Raw genomic sequence first — 25,542 nt, 5'->3', positions numbered from 1 at the left:
AAAATCAGCCAATAAAAAATTCTTTTTTCAAAATTCGATCCCCTTAGTCTTTTTTAATACAAATGGTAAAATGGTCATCTTACACATCACGCAATCGACAACAAATACCATTTTATACAACGAGCGTTAATATAGATCTGCGAACAAATAAGATATCGTGTATAATTAAGACAATTAAATCGATGTATAATTATACGGAAAATATTTTTTAATGTTAGATGAGAATTCAATTCTCATGTTGTTGTGATCCTTCGCTATGCGTGCAAAATTTTTCTTCTCTTTTTTTTTTTTTTAATAAATATGAGATCCACTGTTAGTTGAGTCGAAAATCAAATTAGTCGGTTTTTTTCTTTTCCGGTTTACAATATTAATAGGGTTTGAACTTTGGAAGGCTTTAGGTAAGTATAATGTAAAGAAGCAATAGTGGAGATATTGAAGAAACACTGACACTGGTCGAAGTGAGAGAGTGGCAAAGACAATTGGATTTGCGGTGTGGTGTTCTGTTCGGGGTGCGTTCCTCTTGTTTCTTGTTCTACTTCTTAGCCATTGTTTTCACATTTTAATTTTTTTCCTTTTTGTTTGCATCGTTTTTCAGCCTCCGTCTCCCAATTCTCAACTCTTTCATAGTCTGCTAACTGTGCCGTTTCGTCCTAGGGTTCCGCTTTCTCTCAGGTTCTATCTATCACTTTTATCTTTCTTCTCTGTATTAAAATGAATTTTCCTTTCTTGCTTTAATTAATGCCATTAGCGTTAACCGAAATCTTCGATGAGTGTTGGATTATTTTTATTTAACACAGTATTTGTTTGATTCAATTTGAGAATTGAAAGGTATATCCTGATAGGAATCGTGTTTTGAAGTAGTGTAAATTGCTCGAGAATTCTGATCGTTGAACAGTAGTGCATATAATGTTTTCAATCCTTACGTATTTTTCATGGCTTCATATAAACGATAATTATAGTATGCTATGTGTGTCACATGCTCAGCTGGTAGCTTATTTTTGTAAACATAGGTAGAAATAGTATCTTTCCTGATATCTTTCCATACTTTTGGTGCGACTGAACAAGACAAATTCCTTAGGCAGACAGGGATCAGCCATTCTAATTCAAACTCCTATATTTTCTACTTTTGGGATTTAACTACCTAACGTATCATGAGTTTATCCCAAGCTAAGGCACATGAACGCTGCCCTGCAGAAAACACATTGCAGCACCAAGAACCTTAAGATTTGGAATATTAATTCTGGTGTCTGAACAGTTAGGCCTAACTATTATATCAAATTAGCCGTTGCTGAATTATGAATATGCTGGTTGTGATCGAGAGAGTAATTTTATCAATTGACTTTAATTTTTATGAATTTAGTCTCGCATTGGAAGATTTGTACAGGGATTTCATACATCTGGGTTTTCTCAATTATCTCTGTTCATCACTTGATTCACTTCTCAGATTGCTGATATTTGGTGAGATTTGACCATATTCTTTACTTGTGGAAACATGGCAAATCTAGCTTTGCCTGGCATTCTAGAGAAGGTATGATTATTTTTTTATGCATGCTGTATGCATCTCCTTATAGGTGTATTCATACATCTATTCACCCATTATGCATGTTTGTGTAGATATATATGTGCGTTAGTTGACATGTGGCATAATGCTTTCCAATTTTTTCTCAATTTTCTCACAGATGACTGGGAAGGATAAAGACTACAGATACATGGCCACATCTGATTTGCTTAATGAGTTGAATAAGGAGACATTTAAGGCTGATGCTGAGCTAGAGATAAAATTGACAACTATCATCATACAACAGCTTGATGATGCAGCTGGCGATGTCTCTGGGCTGGCTGTGAAATGGTACCATATTTCTCTCTGGGGACTTTTATGTGGATTATTCTATTTGTATGCATATGATCTTTAAAGTAGTTCAATCTTGTCTTCTGTGGTTATCTATAATATTGATATTGTGGGATATTTATGCATAATTAAAAAATGTATTGTTTAGGGTTGTCACACCTTTTAGTCATGCAATATAGTCTTGTGGAATCTTTTGCTTCTTATTGCAGTTGTATCTGTCTTTGTGTCTTTTGTTCTTCTTTGAGCTAAATTTGTTTCTGTAGTTGAAATAATTCCATGTAATGCCATATCAGTTTGTTAGTTATTGCTGAAAATGATTTGTCCATCAACTTTCCTCTGATGTTATAGTGCATTCATGTTGCAGTGAGAAAAACACGAAATAACAAAGTGATAAAGTAGCCATGTTTTTTAAATTTGCAGTCTTGCTCCATTGGTGAAGAAGGTCAGTGAGGCAAGGGTTGTGGAAATGACCAGTAAATTATGTGACAAATTGCTGAATGGGAAGGAACAACATCGTGACATTGCTAGCATAGCTTTGAAGACAATTGTTGCTGAAGTTTTTACTCAGTATCTTGCTCAATCTATTCTGCAGTCTCTCTCACCACAATTGATAAAAGGAATTACTGGCCCAGTAAGTTTTGAATTTTGCTTTGGAACTGTCGGCATATAAGTTAAAACTTAACAATGCAAAAATGGGATCATTTCCTTTGATTTTTCACTCTATCTCTTTATTGTATATTGATATTTTATATATGTTGATCACTTTACTCGTATTTAGTGGCTCCTTACCCGTTATTCTCCTGTGGAAGAAATAAATAAGAACTTCAATATCCTTCATTTGCATTTACCCTTTTAGATTTATGAAATAATTTTACAATAGCCTTTTCATTTATTAATTTATGGACACAAAGTATCTGTCACATTTCATGTTTTTTTGTGCATCCTTGCTTTCTCCATTATGAACATTTGTAGGTAAAACCTGGGCAGGGTTTTCAGCTTATATCATCTTTATGGTTCAAATATGATCTATGCTTGATGTGGGAATTCTATTATTCTGTTGCTGTGCATCACTTACTCATCAGAGAAATTCAGAGATTGCTTCTCTAATATAAGACATGAAAGCAAAATAAATGGGTTTTTGTCATTGATTCTTGGGGTCTATTTAGGTAGATGGGCTTCTAGAATTCTGCCTGACATGGAAATAATCTGAATGGCATGAAGACTATGGCTGCTATTGTATACTGGCATTTATGAGCATGTTAGTTTTGTCCCCTTTCTGTGCTTAAGTGTAAATCATGAACTCTTCTGCCATTTAATATAATGCCATCCTGCATTCACCATAATTCTATGGTGGATTTTCGGTTTTCTGTCATGGGCATCTGCCATTGACAACACTGATTTCTTTTCTCTGCAACATTCTTACATGGATCTTCATTTTTCATCACCAGGTAATGATCACAGAAATAAAATGTGAGTGTCTGGATATTTTATGTGATGTCCTTCACAAATTTGGGAATCTAATGGTGGCTGACCATGAGCTGTTACTAAGTGCCTTGATGTCTCAGTTGAGTTCCAATCAAGCTAGTGTGCGCAAGAAGACTGTGGCATGCATTGGTAATATTAATTTAAATGTGTTGATTTTCCCCCCATAAAAATTGTTTATTGGTGAAGGGTTGATGTCGTTTCATGTATTTACTGAGTGTTGTCAATTTTGTTTTCCTCCACTTTGGTTGAAAATGATGTTGTAGAAAATGAGCTAAGTCTTCTATACAATTTTTATCATCCAGGATTTTTCTCTGATCTAATTTGAACCTGTTGACATTTGAAAAGAAAAGTAGTTTGAGTTTTCACGGTAACTGGAATTTGGGGGTAACTTTAGACCATGAACATTGATTCGGTAAGAAACAACTGACAGAGAGACTGGTTGTTATGTCCTCAGATCTTCTATATTCTCTATATTGAAAATATATTAAGAGTGTGCATTTTCTCACTTGCAACTTACCTTGTATAGAAAGTTTGTCATATACTTAATCTTTTCTGTTTTTGAAATTGCTGAGCCAGTGTTTTTCTATGAGAAAACATGTAGAAAATTAGAATTCAAACATGTTTCCGTTTTTATTTCTTATTAATTAGGATTGATTATGATTGATTAGGATTGATTATGATTGATTAGGATTAATTGTGATTGATTAGAATTGATTGTGATTAGGATTGTGATAGGATTGATTAGTCATCGCTTAGTCATTCTTAGCGATTCTTTCTTGTATAAATACTCACTCATGTAATTTATTCAATATCAATATACAAAAACTTCTTTTCAATATGGTATCAGAGCGGGTTCGTTCCTACCCTAATTCAAATCTGAAATAACCATCCAAACACTTCCATCACCGTCAAACACCTCCTAAACACCGCCTTGAATCTGTCCAACACAGAAACCTAGTTTACTGACCTCCGATCAAAAAAGTGAGGTGACCATTCGACTCAGAAGGATCCGACGAGTCGACCGCCGCTGGACCCATCGCCGTCAGCCGCTGCACGCGCCACCACGCGCCGCCTTCCAGACGTTTTTTTTTCCGTCGCGACTTGCACAGACCTTCTCGCCGGCTTCTCCCCTTCCTGTTCCAGAGGTCAGATCAAAAGTTTACAAAACTTGATTTTTCATCAACGGTCAACCCTTCTCTTTTTATTCATGGCTTCCTCAAAACACTCTTTTTATTACCACGAGCAACCTCCTAAGGCCACTAGTCATGTGGTCCAGCAAGGTACAACTTTCCATGTTGATAGTCAAAATCATTGGATCCTTGATTCTGGAGCCTCTGATCATATGACAGGTAATCTTGGCTTGTTTTGTTCATACACCATATTCTGAACCTTCTCGGGTCAAGATCGCCGATGGCAGTTTTTCCCAGATTGCGGGACACGGAACCATTAAACTTTCTGAGCTGATTACTTTGACATCAGTTCTTTATGTTCCTTCTCTGACTTGTAATCTCATTTCCATTAGCAAGCTCACCTCTGAGTTCCATTGCTTTGCTAAATTCTTTCCACATGGTTGTGTTTTTCAGGAACAGGACTCGGAGAGGATGATTGGCAGTGCTAGAGAGGATGGTGGACTTTACTACTTTGAGGAGGATGTGACTCATGAAGCTGTTTTCGTAGAAAAAAACTCTATGTTTCCTTTTGATTCATGTAATGATGTTATGCTGTGGCATCGTAGGCTAGGCCATCCAAATTTTATTTATCTTCAGAAGTTGTTGCCAAACTTATTTATTAATAAAAGTCCAAGTTTGTTTTCTTGTGATATTTGTCAACTTGCCAAGCATACTCGTGCTCATTATCCTTCTAAAGTTCACCATGACTCTTCCCCATTTTCCTTAATTCATAGCGACATATGGGGTCCAGCCCGTGTTAAAAATATTTCAGGTACTCGATGGTTCATTACCTTCATTGATGACCATTCTCGAGTTTGTTGGGTGTATCTTCTAAAGGATAAGTCCGATGCTGCATCCGTGTTTAAAAAATTTCATGCCATGGTTCAAACCCAATTCCAAGTTGCTATACAAATTCTTCGTACAGATAATGGCAAAGAGTATTTTAACTCTATTCTTGGAGAATATCTTTCCCAACATGGCATCCTTCACCAAAGCTCGTGTCCTGACACACCCCAACAAAACGGAGTTGCGGAAAGAAAAAACCGACATCTCCTTGAAGTTGCTCGGGCTCTTATGTTTACCACGAGTGTTCCTAAATATCTTTGGGGAGAGGCAGTTCTCACTGCCTCGTATCTGATAAATCGAATGCCATCTCGCATTCTGAAATTTCAGTCTCCTCTTTCTAGTCTTGTTCGTATCTTCCCTTCCTTCCGAGGTGTCTCCTCCTTACCTCTCAAGTTATTTGGTTGTGTTGTATTTGTCCATATTCCCTCCCATCAACGGTCTAAGCTTGATCCTAAGTCTCTCCAGTGTGTCTTTATTGGTTATTCTCCTACTCAACGTGGCTATAAGTGTTATTCACCCTCTCTTCGTAAGGTCTTTGTCTCTATGGATGTCACTTTTTCTGAGAATGACCCTTTCTTCCCCTCGACTTCTCTTCAGGGGGAGTCTATAGGAATAGATGAAGATCAGTCATGGGAACCTATTAATGCCACAGTATTACCTCTACTTTTGGAAACAGGGGGAGCTACAGAATCCTCACCATCAGGAGCCTCCTCAAAATGGGGACAAGTTTATAGCAGGCGAAAGCCTCCTCAAAGTGTGAATAACCCAGAGCCTCTACACTGCCAGGATTCTGAACCATGTTCTAGTTCCAGCACCCCAATACTTGAGTGTCATGGTGAAAATGATCTACACTTGCCCATTGCTCTCAGAAAAGGTACTCGATCTTGTACTACTCATCCTATTTCTAATCATATTTCATATGGAAAGTTGTCCCCAGGGTTTCGTGCTTTCAATACTATGTTGGATAGTACAAAGATACCGAGAAATATACATGAGGCTCTCAATGATAAAAAATGGAGGGATGCTGTCTTTGAAGAAATGAATGCTTTAGAAAGAAATGGAACTTGGGAGATAGTGACCCTACCCAAAGGAAAAAAGGCAGTAGGATGCAAATGGGTGTTTACAATAAAATTCAATGCAGATAATAGCATCAACAGATACAAGGCAAGATTGGTTGCAAAGGGTTTCACTCAGACTCATGGGATAGATTATCATGAGACTTTTGCTCCGGTTGCTAAAGTCAATACCATCCGAGTTCTCTTATCTCTTGCTGCCAATCTAGATTGGCCTCTGCAACAGTTAGATGTGAAGAATGCATTCCTAAATGGTGACTTACATGAAGAAGTCTATATGGATCCTCCACCTGGTTTTGAAAAGGGAAATGGATCAGTGTGTAAACTAAAAAAGTCTCTATATGGATTGAAACAGTCTCCCAGAGAATGGTTCGACAAATTCACACAAGCAGTCAAAAGAAGAGGCTTCATTCAAGCACAGACTGATCATACTCTCTTCCACAAACACTCTAAGGATGGTAAAATTGCTATTCTTATTGTATATGTAGATGATATAATTCTTACAGGTGATGATATTGAGGAATTGAACACCTTGAAGAAATTTCTAGCAGCTCAATTTGAACTCAAAGACCTTGGCACTCTCAAATATTTCCTTGGTATGGAAGTTGCTAGGAGCAAAACAGGCATCACTCTAACACAAAAGAAATATGTTCTAGATCTTTTGTTGGAAACAGGAATGTTAGGGTGTAAACCTGCTGAGACACCTGTGGAACCTAATACCAAGTTAGGTATTGAAGATGGGAATGAGGTGGATAAAGAACAATATCAGCGATTGGTTGGTAAACTAATCTACTTATCTCATATGCGTCCTGACATTGCCTTTGCGGTGAGTATGATTAGTCAATTCATGCACTCACCCAAGGAGAAGCATCTTAGTGCAGTCTATAGGGTGCTTAGATACCTCAAGAATACTCCAGGAAGAGGATTATTCTTTAAAAAGGGGTATAAAAGGACAATTGAAATCTACACTGATGCAGATTGGGCAGGCTCATCAGTAGACAGAAGATCTACCTCAGGCTATTGCACCTATGTGTGGGGAAATCTTGTTACTTGGAGAAGCAAAAAGCAAACAGTGGTTGCAAGAAGTAGTGCTGAAGCAGAATTTCGAGCTTTAGCTCATGGAGTTTGTGAAGGAATCTGGTTGAGAAGACTTCTTCAAGAGTTGAAGATTTCATATTCCCTACCAATAAAACTATATTGTGACAACAAGGCAGCTGTTAACATTGCTCAAAATCCTGTGCATCATGATCGAACAAAGCACGTGGAAGTTGATCGTCACTTCATCAAAGAAAAATTAGATGATGGAAGTGTGCATTTGATATATGTTCCAACCAAAGAGCAAACGGCAGATGTCCTTACCAAGGGCCTACACCGTCCAGCATTCGAAGACTTGATTGGCAAGTTGGGAATGATCAATATTTACCTCCCAACTTGAGGGGGAGTGTAGAAAATTAGAATTCAAACATGTTTCCGTTTTTATTTCTTATTAATTAGGATTGATTATGATTGATTAGGATTGATTATGATTGATTAGGATTAATTGTGATTGATTAGAATTGATTGTGATTAGGATTGTGATAGGATTGATTAGTCATCGCTTAGTCATTCTTAGCGATTCTTTCTTGTATAAATACTCACTCATGTAATTTATTCAATATCAATATACAAAAACTTCTTTTCAATAAAACAATTACAAACATTCTTAAGATAAGTAAAATAGAATAATTAGAAACACAGCAAAAGAAGAAGAAAAATGATTTCCTCTGGTTAGGGAATGGATTTTTCAATTCTATGTTTATATTCATTTGGAATGTAATGGAACTCATTGATTGGATATAGTACATTTAATTCCTAATTTTAAATTGATATATTTTGAAGGAAGCTGTTGCCAACCCTGAAATGGTCACCTCCTTAATTTGGTTGAAAATATTTGACAAGGAAGTATAAGTATATTCTCCTTAACAAATTCTTTTTCACCTTTTTAGCATGTCTTTCTTCAAGCTTGTCAGATGATTTATTGGCAAGGGCGACAGTTGAAGTTGTCAAAAACTTAAAAAACAGAGTTGCGAAGTCAGAAATGATTCGTACAAACATTCAGATGATTGGTGCTTTAAGGTTAGAAATGTCTCTTCATCACTTTGTCCCCTTTTGATAAGTTATTTATTTATTTATTTATTTTCAATTAATGAAAAAGAAATTATTTTCTTGTTACTAACAAGTCATAAATAATTGGGATCTCAGTCGTGCTGTGGGTTACCGATTTGGACCGCATCTTGGAGATACAGTTCCAGTGCTTATTAATTACTGTACTAGTGCCTCAGAAAATGATGAAGAGCTTCGTGAGTACAGCTTGCAGGTGCTATATTTGTTTATTTACAATATCCTTGTGTATATACTATACTGTCATGCATCTGCTCAATATTGTTGATTTTTTACTGCAGGCACTAGAAAGCTTTCTCCTAAGGTGTCCAAGGGATATTTCTTTTTACTGTGTGGAAATTCTTCATCTGACTCTAGAATATCTAAGTTATGATCCAAACTTCACCGACAACATGGAGGAGGATACTGATGATGAAGGTCATGAAGAGGAGGAGGATGAGTATGTGTTTTTGGTTTACTTGGCTGCCAGTATCTTGTTCATTTTTGCTTGATATTCTTGTTAATTGTGCCCATTCTTTTGCAGTGAGAGTGCCAATGAATATACCGATGATGAAGATGTCAGCTGGAAAGTTCGAAGAGCAGCAGCAAAGTGCTTAGCAGCATTGATTGTTTCTCGCCCTGAGATGCTTTCAAAGCTGTATGAGGAGGTAACTGTAACTTTGCTGTCAATTTTAAACTTGTTTCTTGGAAATAACCTAGTCATATTTTTAATCTCTAAGTTATTGCTGTTCTTGTATTGTTAGTCATGGCAGTTCTTACGTATCGAACTTGAACCATAACTTAGTAGTTGGTAATGGGTAAACCGTAAACATTTGGTTGACTGGGTCTGCAGTTTGAGGAGCATAACTTGTTCTTTGTTATCCTTCTTTACTTAATAAAATCTCTCCTTTTATACAAGTTTTTTTAAAAGAGAAACGTATACACACGTGATGTCTGTGTAGCTGCTCGCTTCCTGTTTCTGATCTTGTGTGTGTGACTTCCTAATGCTGAAGTTTTCTGTAGGCTTGTCCAAAATTGATTGATAGATTTAAAGAGAGAGAAGAAAACGTCAAGGTAAACCAAAATGAGTATCTTGTTTTTAGTATTTTACAACACAAGAAGGTTACTTAGCTGACATGGATATGTTGCAGATGGATGTATTTAATTCTTTCATTGAGCTGTTGCGTCAAACTGGAAATGTCACAAAAGGGCAGATTGATATAAATGAAATGAGGCAAGTTAACTTTATGAATTCAATTGTCAAATCCCTTTGTATTTACCTTCTTTTTTTATTTCATTTGCTATTGGAAATTTAATTCAGTGAATGCATACAGCCCCCTCCTACTGAGTATGAATATGATCTACTTTCATACATATTTGAATTTGAATGGGAAATTTCTATTTAAATTTTAAGATGTGCAGTTGAACTATATTCTGTTGCATATTTGTAAAATTGAAAATGAGTCTAGAAAACACAGTATCGTATCCCAAGACTTTGTACCACCGTACATCGCACATGATTTTAGAATGTTTTTTTCAAGCCTGGCAAAAATAACTTTATATTGATGTTTCTTTAATGGAGATGACAATTATAGACTATGCATCTAAACATGTTTCTTTAGTGTATAAAGAGATACTTAATCTTGTGTATGTGATCCTCTTAGGTTGTGTTTGGTTGAGGATATCTCATAAGATAGATGGGTAAAAGTCAATTGAGAATGTAGCTTGACCATGTTTGGTTGTCCCACTTTCATCATTTGCCTACCTAAACTATTACCCCATCAAATTGATTTGCATGTCAAACTCCCCAATAATGAAGGCAAGATTTTCCCAATTGTGATGTTGTATTTTGAGTTCCTTAGGTAAATAGCACCAAAAGTAAGAATGGAAATTACTATCATACCAAACTATTTAAATGTAAAAGGGTATTATATGTGATTCAAAATATTTAAAAATAAGGGGTATTTTGGTAATTGCAACTCATTTTCCCATCAATATTTTAACTCAAACCAAACATAGATTTTATAATATTTGCCAAATTTTCCCGGTAAATTTTTTTCCAACCAAACAAATTTTTTTTACATTTTCTTACCAAACTCACTTTTCAACCATTTCCCTAATAATTACATTTCCCTAGTATTCAAAAAATTTCTCCTTAACCAAACGCCCCCTTAATTTAGTTAATGACAACTACTTTTGGATGTGTATATGCATCTATATTTAAAAACAGTTATTATTTTCTCAATTTTTTATTGGGCTTATTAAGCTTTATCAAGAGCAATACCATCATCCACTTTGACTCATAAATATTTTTCGCTCATTAAGCTAGTTGCTAGATTACCTCATAAGGTGTGGCATTTATTGACTATTTTAGTACTGTGGCATGTAATGCAGTCCTCGATGGTTGTTAAAGCAAGAAGTGCAGAAGATTGTCAAATCTATAAATAGGCAGTTGCGTGAGAAATCTATCAAGACAAAGGTAGAATCACCCTAAGTCAAAAATTGGTTCAAGTCACACCAAATTTTAAGCAAAGTTGTTTATGCAGGTTGGTGCCTTTTCTGTTTTGAAAGAACTAGTAGTTGTCTTGCCAGACTGTCTTGCAGATCACATTGGGTCACTCATTCCAGGAATTGAAAAAGCATTAAATGTAAGCAATATTGTCTCAAGTTGTAAATGTTTAATCTCATGTAGTTCTTCCTATTGCTAATTTAGTTGGTCTTTGATTGCTTTTCAGGACAAATCTTCTACCTCAAATTTGAAGATTGAAGCCCTAATATTTACGAGATTAGTGTTATCTTCACATTCACCTGTTGTTTTCCACCCTTATATTAAGGTGACAGTAATTGCTTATTAAGGGCTTCTCCTTTTGTGAGTATGTTATTGATTAATTCTTTGAGTTGGTGTTTGGATTTCTAAAATATGATTTACTTTTTTTTGTAGAAAAACAGAAACACTGATGCGATAATGGAGGAAACATTTTATGTTTGTTAATGATGCTTTACATCTTGTATTGTAGAAAAACAGAAACACTGATGCGATAATGGAGGAAACATTTTATGTTTGTTGATTGAATTCTTACTAAATTTGCTGTTGTGTGGTGAAAACAGCTTCCCCCCTTTCTGCCAAAATAAGAAAAGAAGCATCATTTCAGTAGGTTACATTTTTGTGGATTGGATAGTTTGTCACTCTGGGTCTCATAATGTGGATTGGAAAATACTAAAATTGATATCTAGCAGAAAGAAGTGTGTGTTTTCCCCACTCCCCGATGCTTCTAGCCTACATGATTGTGTTGTGATCAGAAAACTCCTAACTATTGTTGGGCTTATTTGAAATTAATATTACTTATTCCTTTTATATATTCTGTTGTTGTTTCTCACATTTTTATGAAAAATTTTATTTTGTCTCATGTTATTAGCGTATTGTTTATAGTCCTCTTTTCTTTTCTTTTTTAAATTCTTAGTGGGTCATTGATTGGAAACTGGATATTTCATTTCAGAAAATTGGGACAAACCCTAAGTACAGATATCAGAATCACAGGTTCATCCCTCACTCTCATAAACAGAAAACAAGAGATAAAACACTGCAGAACTTCGAGGGGCTGCAAACTTCCCTGCCCAAAGTCCCCAAATACTTGCTTGGATGTCTTCTCTCCTACATTTGCCTCCCTTTTTTCTTTGCTTCTAAACCTTTCCCCTTCCTTCCCACTATTAGGACATATTGTTACAACACAAATCCCTCTTCTGCCCCATGCTCATAATTCCCATGTGGTCTAGCATAGGAGTACCTAACATTCATGAAGCGTATTGAACATCTTGCTGGAGTTAGAAAAGCCAGTTTTGGATGCTTAACATTTCAAGCTTTTTCTTTAGCTGTTTCTTTGACATGGGGTCTTAGCGTGGTTAACCATGCTGCATAGAGTTCAATCTATGGCACACTCACCTTATGTTTACTGTCAGTACACTAGAATATAGGCAGTTGTCAGTTCTTTCTCCACATTTGATGCTGGGTGGTGGGATTTCGTGTGAGGGGTCAAGTTCTTAAGAGTTATATAAACCTTTATCTGGTCTTATCAGCTTGAGACTTTATGTATAATGGTTCTTTAACACATCCAATTTTGGCTTTAATTTTTTGTAAAGCTTTGATGCAAGGGGAGTGACACATATGTGCTATGTCTGTGTGCATGACAATGAATGAGATATGATGGCAGCATTTATCCATGATTGTATTTGTGTTTCTGTTTGCAGGCTCTTTCTGTCCCTGTTCTATCAGCTGTTGGTGAGCGTTATTACAAGGTCACTGCAGAGGCCTTGAGAGTATGTGGGGAACTTGTCCGTGTTGTGCGGCCCAACATTGAGGTGTGTATATATATACTCTTGGTCTTGGAAATGATGTTAGATGTATTACTAGTAACCAGAATGGTGTTGTGGTGTAGAAGTCTGGTTTTGATTTCAGACCATATGTTCATCCCTTATATCATGGCATTATGTCTCGCTTGATAAACCAAGATCAGGACCAGGTTAGTAAAAAAATTCATTGAAGGGTTCTTTTTTACAATTTTATCATGCATAACTTTCTCCCGCTGTAGGAGGTCAAGGAGTGTGCTATCTCCTGCATTGGCCTTGTTCTATCAACATTTGGTGACCATCTCAATGCTGAATTACCTGCATGCCTTCCTGTGCTTGTTGACCGGATGGGAAATGAGATAACCCGACTTACAGCTGTTAAGGTTGGTCAGTTTGTTGAATACTTTAGTTTTGTGCTTGAAAATTCTAGAAATCGTTGACTTGTGATTTAGAAAAATTTGTCAAGAGTATAGTGATAAGGTAAGTTCAAAGAGTAAAGATAGAGGTTTCTTCTATTTCACCCACCATAAAAGGTAGATTTCTTATGGTATTTCATAATTTTGGAGTAATAAGTGAAAAATTGTGTTCTCTCTACCCAAACTGATTCCTGCATATTATATCATATCATTTATGCAACTATGTTATTTTTAAAATAAGTAGATGATACCTGCACCATTAATTCTATTACTGGTATCCTACCATTCTTTTCTCGCTCTGCACGAATCATTTGCAAATCTACTTTGCAGCTGTGTTGAACATCCTGGTTTCTTATGCAGGCATTTTCGGTCATTGCTGCTTCTCCACTTCAGGTGGATTTATCATGTGTTCTGGATCATGTAGTGGTGGAGTTGACTGCATTCCTACGGAAAGTATGGAATTCTTCTCTAAAGTAGTCTGTTTATCTTGTGATGTATTATGATGAAATTTCGTACACTATTTTGGAAGACAAATTGTCATATGACTTTCTCAGAATTTCCCATAAAAAAGGGGTGAAAGATTCTAAGCTTCGCCTTATTTGCAAACAGGCTAATCGTGCACTAAGGCAGGCAACCTTGGGAACCTTAAATTCACTTACAGTTGCTTATGGTGACGAGATTGGTTCATCTGCTTATGAAGTTATTATCATAGAACTGTCAGGATTAATTAGGTTTGTCTTACTAATCTATTATTTGGACTTTTTTGTTTGACATTGACATAGGCGATATGGATTAATTGACCTAGCTTTTCTTTCTTATTTTCATCACCTGTTTTTCAGTGATTCTGACTTGCATATGACAGCCCTTGCCTTGGAGCTATGTTGCACACTAATGGGTGATAGGAGGTCAAGTCCAAGTGTTGGTTTGGCTGTTAGAAACAAAGTTCTTCCTCAAGCGCTAACATTAATTAAAAGCTCATTGCTCCAGGGTCAAGCTTTATTGGTACTTTTTATGCATGAGACTGAATGCATCCCATTTTTGTGTGATATGAAATATGTGCATGCTTAGCATTGTCTGTACTTAAATGCTGCAGGCTTTACGGAACTTTTTTGCTGCTTTAGTCTATTCTGCAAACACTAGTTTTGATTCTCTGCTGGAGTCTCTACTTGCCAGTGCCAAGCCTTCTCCGCAGTCAGGTGGCATTGCAAAACAAGCCTTGCATTCAATAGCTCAATGTGTGGCTGTTCTATGCCTTGCCGCGGGTGATCAGAAGTGTTCATCTACAGTGAACATGCTTACGAACATTCTCAAGGATGATAGCAGTTCTAATTCAGTAAGTCTTCTGTCTAGTACTTATGCGGTATAGCAAATATTTTGCTGATGATTTATCTCTTTGATGTCTTATACCAGTGCAGCCTGCTCTTAGTTAATCTTAGTTGTTAGTATCGCTTGATCCATTAAGTATTAATTAACTATATTTTATTTCAATATGTTAAGAGATATAATATATGAAAGTATAAAAGCCATTAATGTGATCTTCACTTAACAACTTAAGCTTTTGAGTTGAATTGACACTTTACATGATCCCCACCATCATTGTTTTCTAATAAAAATACAAAGAAAGTTATAATCAACACAAGATAAACAAAAAAATGGGGTTGTGCATTATTCACGCTTCAAGCCTAAATGACTCTTGCGTGAGGGTGTGTTAGAGATATAACACATAAAATAATTAATGTGACCTTCACATATCAGTTTAATTTGTTGGATTGAATTGACACTTTACAAAATAATAAATAATTATCATATGTAAGATAAAAGTGTATCATCATATAATTTGAATCAAGAGCATTGCAACTGTCAAGGAAGGAGGAAACGTGAGACATTTGGTGAAATTTATGTGTCTGCACTATACATGAAACCTTGTGTGTCATGTGTTCCTTCTCTTCATCAGTCTGTGGTGACAACTTCGCTTATAAGTGAAAATTTGTAGCAAGTGGTGTACTAACTGGCATGAAACTTTCCATCCCAAACTTCTCAAGCACTTTCTCAATATAATTTTTCTGAGATAAACAAAGTTTTCCTGCTTCACAGTCTCAATGAATCTCTATGCCCAAAATTTTCCGAGCTGCACCTAACTCTTTCATCTCAGATTCTGAGTTGAGTTGAGATTTCAACTTAAAAATTTCTGACATGTTATTAACAGCTATCAACTTATCATTAACATATAATAACAGATACAAAAATGAACCATTAGAGAGCTTCTTGAAATACACAAAACTGTCATAGTTTCTTCTAGTATAACCATGATCGATCATAAAAGAATCAAACCGCTTATTCCACTGTCTTGGTGATTGTTTTAAGATATAGAGTTTTATTCAACAAGCAAACATGCTTTCCCTGATCAATAAAACCGTCATGTTGATGCATGTAACTGATGTAAGTTTGTTTTTCAAGCTCACCATGAAGAAAAGCAGTTTTATCATCAAGTTGTTGAAGCTCCAAATTATACAAGGCAACTAATGCAAGTAAAACACGAATTGAAGTATGCTTTACCACCGGTGAGAAGACTTTTTTGAAATCTACTCATTCTCTTTGATTATAGCCTTTTGCTACCAAATGTGCCTTGTACCTAACATCTTCAACTCTAGGAATTCCTTCTTCTTTTTGAAGATCCATTTGTAGCCAATAATCTTTTGGCCCTTTGGCGGTTTAATAGCTCCTATGTCTGATTCTTATGAAGAGACTTGATCTCTTCAATCATAACAACAATCCATTTAGCAGATTCTTTGCTTGTAATGGTCGCATGGTAAGTGGAAGGCTCTTCCTCTCCTCCTCTTTGAAAGATTCTGTCATAGTCAAAGCATAAGTAACTGAATCTACGTAAGCTTACCTCTAGGGTGGCTTGATCTGCATGCATTGTCTCCGAGCAGCAATAGTGTCCTGTTGCGGTGGTGGTGCTTCCTTATGTTGCACCTCATCCTCTATGGGCTGATCTGTAGTTGCTTCAAGTGTCGTCTCTGAAGCATCAAATACTTCACCTGATGTTTGTCATTTTCACTAAAACCTGCATTTGTATCTTTTGAATCTTTTTTCTGGTTAAGTATAAAAGATTCATTTAGAGTGAAATCCCTGTTGATTAGAAACTTGGGTGACTTAAGATTAGGATACCATAACTTGTATCCTTTCATCCCCTGTTTATATCCAAGAAAAATGCATTTCTTTGCTCTAGGCTTCAATTTCTCTACACTGACATGAGCATAGGTTGGATAACTGAAAATTCTTAAACAAGAATAATCAGAAGGTTTACCTGACCATAGTTCCTCAGGTGTCTCACACTCAATAGCAGTCAATGGAGACCTGTTCACCACATAACTAGTTGTGTTGACTGCTTCAGCGCAAAACTTCTTTGGCAGACCTGTAGTAAAGAGCATGCAATGTGCTCTCTCCAAAAGTGTTTTGTTCATGCGTTGTGGATCTCCATTTTGTTGTGGAGTACCCTTGACTGTACGGTGTCTTACAATGCCTTCTTTCCTGCAAAACTCATTAAATTCTCCTAAACAGAATTCTTAACCATTATCAGTCCGTAAACATTTCACCTTTTTACTGGTCTAATTTTCTATCATGGCTTTCCTCTCCTTAAATTTTTGGAACACATTATTTTTATTCTTTACGGGAATAATCATCAATAAAAGTCAGTAAATACCTAGAACCACTGAGAGAGGGGACTTGTGAAGGAACCCCAAAGATCAGAATGAATATAATCCACAATTCCTTTGGTTCTATGCACACCAATACTGAATTTAACTCTTTTATGCTTGCCAAAAACAGTTTTCACAAAAGTCAATTTTACTTGTTTTCTGGCCACAAAGCAAACCACATTTGCTCAATTCGGTCATGCCTCTCTCGCTCATATGCCCCAAGCGCAAATGCCACAAACGAGTAGCGTCTGAATCTGAATCAACTGTTGAGGAAATCGAAGCAGAGCCATAAATTGTATCACCCTGCAAAAAATAAAGACAACATCTTTTTCCTTTCATCACAATTAGAGCACCTTTGGTAACTCACAACGTTCTACCTTCAGCAGAAAACTTACAACCAATATGGCTAAGGGTACCTAAAGAATTTGATTTCTTTAACTCTAGAACATACCAAACATCTGTCAGAGTTCTCACAACACCATCAAACATCTTAATTTGAATAGTACCTATCCCAATCGTTTTGCAAGTCATATTATTACCTTTTAAGACGGTTCCACCATTTATTGGTCTATAAGTGACAAACCAATCTTTATATGGACACGTGATAGGAACAACTCGAATCAAGAACCCACTCATTTTCTGAGCTAGAATTAGCAACAATGATTGAAAGAACATTATCATCTGAAGAGTTTTCCTCTACAACTCCAACAACAACAGAAGAACTTTCATTCTTATTGTACTTTTTGTCGAATTCATTCTTCTTCTTTAATTTAGGACAATTCCACTTAGTGTGCCCTTCCCTGATCTAGATTTTGACTGGTCTCTATTTATTCGTCCTTTATTTTGATTCCTCCCCCTCACAATAAGACCGTCACCAATTTCATCGGTGATATTGCCATCAATTCTTGAGAAATTAAGGATGCCTTAATATCTTCCATACTAATGTAGTCTTTACCATAAAGCAAAGTGGTAACAAATTGCTCATATGAAAGGGGTAAAAAATAAGAAAATAAGAGCTTGATCCTCATCATCAATCTTATCCTCAACATTTCTAAGATCCATAATTACCCGATTAATTTCATCAATGTGTTCCTTAATAGGCGTACCTTCTTTCATTTGAAGCGTGTAAAGACTTTGTTTGAGGTACAGCCTGTTGGTGAGAGATTTTGTTGCGTACAGGCTTTCAAGCTTCTACCGCACGCCTAGTGCAGTGTCTTCCTCCACAACTTCAAATAACACCTTGTCTAAGAATGAGAGTAATTGTACTGCAAGCTTCTCGTCAACTTTTGCCAACTCCGTTGCGGACATTGTTTTTGTTGGAATGGTTGTGTTTGCAGTCTGAGCTTTATCTGGGCAATTTTTCTCTTGGCCAAAGTGCCTTTTGTAGTCCTCGTTAGACCAAAATAGCATGCATTTTAACTCGCCATAGGCTAAAACTAATTTTGCCATCAAACTTCTCAATCTCATATTTATCCGACATCTTTGAGAGATATTAAAGAGCTTAAGAAAGCTGTAATACCAGTTTGTTATGAAATGTATCAATTTAAAGGTAAATATGAGATAGAGAAATTAAAATAGAAAGTAAATGGCACACACACAAGACATAGGTATTTACGTGGTTCGGCAGTGTGCTTACTCCATAGGCGAAGGCAGATCTAAAGTTTCCATTAAAATGAAGTAGAGTATAAAAGTGGAAGCTTAACACTCAAATCCCAAATCCCAATACACCTAATAATCCTCACAAGGATAATACACAAAATTGGGTACAAAATATAAACTATAGGAAAAGGTATTTTTCTCTCACACTTTGATTGCTCTAAAAATGAGTTTCCAACCTATATATAGTTGTTGAAGAGGTTGCTAGTCTTGCTGGAGATAAGAATGAGGCTAGCACAAGACATCTTCAAATTGAAGATGATTTCGGCTACCTAACAACTTTACAGCTCAACTTGTATATTCATTGTCAAAGAATGCTGCCCCTACCAAAAGAATTATCAATTGCCGACTAATATTGCTGCCGACACAACACATAGTTATCCTTATTATCGTAATTACATGATTCTAGCTTGTCTATACAATGAATCTAGACACTGTTTACATGGTTTCCAACTCTCTCAAATAGGAGCATATAGGTCATATGCACCAAGCTTGTTACATATATAACTTATCCAAGGTCCCCTCACAGACTTAGTGAAGACATCCACTAGCTAATCATTTGAATTGACAGAGTGAATGATGATATTTCCTGATAAGATCTTTCCTCTAATGAAATGACAATTTGTCTTATCGTATTTTGTCATCTCATGAAATATTGTATTAGAGGCGATATGCAATGTAACTTGATTATAAAAAAATGAGAGTTACGTGCGTAGTTTCACCAAATCTGAGTTGTTTAAATAACTATTTGGGCCAATGAGTTCATTGGTAGCTCATGCTATGGCCCTTTAGGTATTTTATTATGACTTGTTGGCTTAAGTTTTTATCTGCTTGTGAGGAGCCAATGATGTCTAACACCAATGGTTTATAATTTTTTTTTAATCTGCCAGAAGCTTGCATGAATGAACTGGTGATTTAGTAATATTTTATATTTTTCTTGTCTTAAATGCTTGCTTGATAATAGTATATCTATTCCCATTTGTATAATTTTTATCAGTCAAAGTATCTAAGATTCTCAATGTGATACTATACATGAAAATTAGCATACACCTAAGATGCATGATACTAACAACTACGATAAGATCTTATGTTATGTATGTTGGACTTTGCTATCAATTTTGTTCTTATCATTTGCAGATTCTAATTGTTTAAATGGCTCAGTTTTAACTGATATAAAATCAATACACTGCTGTATGCTTCCAGTTCAGATTGTTCCTTCTCATCTCCTTGTACTAATTATTATTTTTTTTCCTCGTCAAAGGCTAAGCAGCACCTTGCACTTCTTTGTTTGGGGGAGATTGGTAGAAGGAAGGATCTTAGTGCACATGCCCATATAGAAAATATTGTTATTGAGTCCTTCCAATCTCCCTTTGAAGAGATTAAGTCTGCTGCCTCTTATGCTCTTGGTAACATTGCTGTTGGTAATCTTCCCAAGTACTTGCCATTTATCTTGAACCAGATTGATAATCAGCAGAAGAAACAATACCTCTTGCTTCATTCTTTGAAGGAGGTGTGTTGCCTTAACCAAACATTATCTCAGATTGGTTGTGGTTTGTCTCTAATATCTAATATATATGCAATTCTCTGCCCCTACCTGGCAGGTAATTGTGAGGCAATCTGTGGATAAAGCAGAATTTCAAGAGTCTAGTGTTGAGAAAATACTTAATTTACTCTTCAACCACTGTGAAAGTGAGGAAGAGGGGGTGCGCAATGTGGTGGCTGAGTGTTTGGGAAAAATTGCGCTTATTGAACCTGTAAAACTTGTTCCTGCACTTAAGGTATCTGAATTTTCTATTGTTACTGTGTGCTCATGCTTGTGACTTCCATGTTTTATATTTGATGGTTGTTTTTGTATATTCTGAAATTTATAGGTTAGGACAACCAGTCCAGCTGCATTTACTCGAGCTACAGTTGTCATTGCTGTGAAGTACTCTATAGTTGAACGTCCTGAGAAGATAGATGAGATCATATACCCTGAAATATCATCATTTCTTATGCTTATCAAGGATAATGACAGGGTGAGTTTGTAATCACCTATCTAAATACTGATAAAAGAAATGTAACCCTGCTTTTTTATTTTTGAATTGTTGTATGTGTATTTGTGGCTTAGTGGAAGATGCTTATTTGGTTTGAATGATTGTTATCATGAGCATGCAGCATGTTAGAAGAGCTGCTGTCTTGGCTTTAAGCACATTTGCTCACAATAAGCCAAACCTCATCAAGGGGCTTCTTCCTGATCTGCTGCCTCTTCTTTATGATCAAACAATTGTTAAGGTAACTTGATTTCTGACATTCTGCTCCAATGAATTCTGTTGAGCGTATGGCGTTACAATATAAACCCTACTTTTCCTTTGCCCATGAAATTTGCTAAGTAATTTTAATATGTTTTGTAAAGGCTTTTGAGTCTACTGGCACTCCCTTTTGAGAAAAATGTAAGATTTCATGTTACTGGTGGTGGTCTAATTTGATTTTTTTTTAATTTAAATCTGACAGCAAGAGCTGATAAGGACAGTTGATCTTGGTCCTTTCAAGCATATTGTGGATGATGGGCTTGAACTGAGGAAGGCTGCTTTCGAGTGCGTAGATACATCACTTGATAGTTGTCTTGATCAAGTGAACCCTTCATCATTCATTGTTCCATATCTTAAATCTGGTTTAGATGGTAAGCAGTTATTTTTTCTTGCTGTCATGCTAAATTTACCTTTGTTGGTTCTGATTTGCTGATCTAACGTGGTTTAAACATGTCTTTTTTTATTTTTTATTTTTTTTCTTGTTAACACTTTTAATAGCGTAAACTTTAGCATAAACTCTATCATTATGTGGAAAGTTAGTTTCATTGAACATGTCACAGCATTGTTATCCATTTTTCCAAGCCTTTTTGCGCTGTGTGTCCAAACTTGTACTAGATTGTGATTAATGTGCCAGTATATTAAAGACTATTTGTATATGTTTGTAACATGCTTTTGGAACTTGTTTGTGTTTCATCTATGGTTAATTTGTCCTGTTATAATTACTGAATCGGATAAACATTTTATTTTGTTGGTAATACTTCTATTGGGGTTGAGGATCCACGTCTTTTTTGTCCTTTTTCCTTGTGTTTTGCTACTAATACTACCTAATATTGTGGATATAATTTTGAGTTTTCAGATCATTACGATGTCAAAATGCCTTGCCATCTCATTCTCTCAAAACTTGCTGATAAGTGTCCTTCTGCAGTGTTGGCAGGTCTGTGATGTCTCTGTTAAATACTTGAAATAGCAAGATTTGGCTATTTTGCATTTCTCTTTCCTAACTTTTATGCATCTTTCAGTGTTGGATTCATTGGTGGATCCTCTCCAGAAGACTATTAATTTTAAGCCTAAGCAAGATGCTGTCAAGCAAGAAGTAGATCGTAATGAAGACATGATTCGAAGTGCACTCCGAGCTCTGGCATCCTTGAATCGCATTAGGTTTGTATTTTGTGCTGTTTGTTAATCAAGCTATTTATATTTTAGACGACTTATTCTCACCTGGGGGCTAGGCATAATAAAATCGAAAGGAAAGTTATATTAATATCAAAAATTTTGAAATGCCTTTCGAACTAGTAAGTATACACAGATCAGCTTGCCATCTTTTCTTCTGGTTTAAGTAACTGGGAAATTTTGTTGGGATCCTCCCTCAAGTTACGTATGGAAAATTCTGAATAGAAGTACTAGAATATTAATCAAATTATTGCGTAAGAGAAATATGGTAAAGTTTTAGGAGTTTATATGTCATGCTTTGTAGAAAACTAGAAATACTATTGCTTTGCTAATGGCTGTATAGATCTATCTGGCTTTTTTTATAAAATTTTTTTTCCCATACATTTGATAATGAATAATTTGATTATCGTAGTTTTGGGAGCAGGATTTTATCACACTACACATATAATCAAGCAATTCATGGCAATCTCTTCCCTACAACACTAAGGTTACCTTGGTATAATTTTTGCAAGCAGATATAGGCTTAGTGTTTTCATTGTATATCATTCGGTAATAGCACTATTGAAATAATTTTACTGAATAGTATGTTACAATTTTATGTGGATAAAATTATCAGTTTGATATATTATAAAAGGATTTTTGAAAATATGACTACTAAGTAGGATGCTCCTCAATTGTAGCATGGTTTGCCTGGATGTTCTCTTACATGGTTAGGAACTCTCGCACATTTCCCAACCAATTTAATCGTATTTACTTACACAAGAACATTTTACCCCCCCTCCCTCTCTCTCTTAAAACATAGAGTGTGCATGACAACCATTCTATTCCCTAGCACTGTTTCTGAAAAGAAACAATTCTTTTCTATTTCTGTGCCTTGGAATAGTTTCTGAAAAAAAAAATGTGTTTGATAACATGTTCTATTTTTATGCCGAGAATGAGAATTGTGTTTGATAACACAACAAATAATATAATAAAAAATAATTCCTATTAAATATAAAAAAATTTCAAATCATCACTTTCCTTTCCATATGGTGTGGTTGTGGTGGTGGTGGCGGCGGCGTTACGGTGGTGGCAGTGACGTGGCGAAGATAGTGGTGGTGGTTGTGACAGCAGTGGCTACGACGATGGCGGTGGTAATGGTGGCTGCGGGGGTGGTAACGATGGCGGTGGTGGAGGTGACGGTAGTGGTTGCGGCAATGGTGGTGGGTATGGTAGTTGGTGGCGGCAACAATGGTAGCAGTGGCGTGGTGGTGGTTGTGAAGGCATCATGGTGGTGGTGGTGGCGGTGGTGGTAGGTGACAGTGGTGGTGGTGGTGGTGGTGGTGGTGGTGGTGGTGGTGGTAGTGGTAGTGGTGGCGATGGTGTGGTGATGGTAGTGGCGGGGGTGGTGTAATGGTGGTGGTGGTGACGGTAATGGCTATGACGATGGTGGTGGTGGTTGGTAGTGACGGTGGTGGTGGTTGGTGATAGTGGTAGTTGTGGCGATTGGGGGGGGGGGGGTGACAGTGGCGTGTGATGGCGATGGTGGCGGTGATGACAGTGGTTGCGATGATGATGGTGGTGGTTGATGGCAGTAGTGGTGGTGGTGACGGTGATAGTGGTGGTGGTGACGGCGGCGGCGGTGGTAGTTGTGGTGGTGGCGGCGGTGGCATGGTGGTAATGATGGGTGGAGGTAGTGGTAATGGTGGCAGTGGCATCGTGGTGGTGAGGGGTGGTGACGATGGCACTAGTGATACAATGGCGGCAGCGACGATGGTGGCGGCAGTCGTGTCGGGATGATGGTGGTGGTGGTGATGATGGTAGAGGTGGAAAGTGATTGAGAGAGATAAGTGTTTCTCATTTTGTGCCCGGAGACAAAAAAGCAGAAATTTTCTGATTCTTTTTTCTGTTCCCCATCACAAAAATTAAACCGGTTTATCCCAGGAACAAAAAAATAAACCGGTTTTACCAAACGAGTTTCCTATTTATTTCTGTTCTCGAGAACAAAATTTAAAAAAGAATTGATTTCAGAAAAGTTGTCATGCACACCATAGTATTAATTTTACAACAAATATGCTTCATCACATTTTTAACAACTTCACTGTTTCTAATTAAACCTTTTCTTCGTTCTACTGCCCTCCCTTTTGGTGTTTTATTTTTTAAGTATTTTTATTGACGTGTTTGTCCCTGAGCTTTATGTCTCTATTTTTGCAGTGGAGGAGATTGCAGTGTCAAGTTCAAGAACCTTATGAATGAAATATCAAAATCACAAACTCTATGGGAGAAATATTATTCAATCCGAAACGAATGATGGATAAATAGATCTGCACCGTGAGTTTTTTCGTACTTAAGAAAGTAGTGTTAGAGATCAACTGCCAGGGCATCTCCGCTGGTCGTTAACCTTATCTTTGGTGGGAAAATGTGATTTGTTGGTTGAAAACCATTGATGCATATTCAAAGGGGTCTGGAGAGTCAAACTAGTTACTTGTCCCACAGGAGAGTTCAATTGATGTGATCTACCAAGGGAATACTAGTGATTTCTTGTATAGGATGAAAAGTTTTGCCCTTTTGCTGTATGCATACATCATTTAGCCACAGTTTTTGATCATGAATTCACCACCCCTATTCTCTAGGGAAAAACAAAAGGCAAGAAAAGATAAGAAGAGATACGTTATTGGAATATACTTGAAATATTTGTCATTCAACCTTGTTTCCAACATAAATTATGTTAACGTTGGGCAGAGAAAGAATCACGCGTCTGAACAGTTGGCGTTGCATTAATGTCTCCCACAATTTAGGGAGCCAAATAAACTTTTATCTTATTGGTCAACATTTGAACTCTAAATTTCTCTAAGTTTCTTTTGGGGAAAGAGAACACATCTTAATTTAACTGTATTATTATTAAGGTTACATGGCAAATTATGAACAATGTTCACTGCATAGAAGGTATAGATACTGAAAACGAGAATATAGGACTTAATAATAATGGCAGCGGGACAATGTTAAGATATCTACGAAGTTAAAAGTAAGTGTTCAAAAGCCAGCAACACCCTAGATCTGCCATGTAAGCTAGCTTCATTTTCACGTGGAGATTAAGAATTTCGGTAGGGAAATTGCTGAATTATTTTTTACAAAAACGTGTATATTGCCAATCTTATTGCTGAATTGTTTTTCATTAAATACGTGATTGATCATAACCATTTTGTATTTGTCAAAAAAAAAAACTATTCTTTCAAAAGTTGTGTAACATGATTATTAATCTCATCTATGCTTTGCTTCGTCTCGGTCTTGCATTTCCAACAATAACGAAAGATCAAATTAAGACCAGCACAATTCAAATGTTGCTCAAATCTGGATTCAACGTGGAAATGGACACCACATGGCTCATATCATGGCCATGTCTAAAATGCTCCATGTGATATAT

The 25,542-nt window shown here is 36.5% G+C and overlaps 1 protein-coding gene across 3 annotated transcripts; it reads left to right on the top strand.

The window, feature by feature from the left end:
* Window positions 1-272: 272 nt before the first annotated feature.
* LOC133318043 (cullin-associated NEDD8-dissociated protein 1-like) lies at window positions 273-24,856 on the top strand. Of its 3 annotated transcripts, none has more exons than XM_061519974.1 (30): window positions 273-509; window positions 596-672; window positions 1,445-1,528; window positions 1,680-1,849; window positions 2,270-2,480; window positions 3,298-3,463; window positions 8,408-8,537; window positions 8,664-8,778; window positions 8,864-9,021; window positions 9,106-9,229; window positions 9,585-9,635; window positions 9,713-9,795; window positions 10,956-11,040; window positions 11,108-11,209; window positions 11,297-11,395; window positions 12,807-12,917; window positions 12,998-13,078; window positions 13,148-13,288; window positions 13,682-13,774; window positions 13,931-14,052; window positions 14,161-14,323; window positions 14,415-14,654; window positions 19,940-20,188; window positions 20,280-20,456; window positions 20,550-20,696; window positions 20,836-20,952; window positions 21,172-21,340; window positions 21,826-21,903; window positions 21,989-22,127; window positions 24,333-24,856. In XM_061519974.1, exons 3-30 carry the CDS (start codon window positions 1,493-1,495, stop codon window positions 24,427-24,429), a joined length of 3,654 nt encoding a protein of 1,217 aa, XP_061375958.1. In that variant the 5' UTR covers window positions 273-509; window positions 596-672; window positions 1,445-1,492; the 3' UTR covers window positions 24,430-24,856. The 3 variants fall into 3 exon arrangements, with proteins under 3 accessions (XP_061375958.1, XP_061375956.1, XP_061375957.1); XM_061519972.1 differs by having other exon boundaries at window positions 12,995-13,078; XM_061519973.1 differs by having other exon boundaries at window positions 1,361-1,528; window positions 12,995-13,078.
* Window positions 24,857-25,542: the final 686 nt, after the last annotated feature.

Source organism: Gastrolobium bilobum, unplaced genomic scaffold (assembly GCF_033153095.1).
Source record: "Gastrolobium bilobum isolate Gb01-03AN ecotype WA unplaced genomic scaffold, APGP_CSIRO_Gbil_v1 utg5420, whole genome shotgun sequence".
In the NCBI taxonomy this organism is placed as follows: Eukaryota; Viridiplantae; Streptophyta; class Magnoliopsida; order Fabales; family Fabaceae; genus Gastrolobium; species Gastrolobium bilobum.
This window is presented reverse-complemented; position numbering and strand designations above follow the sequence as displayed.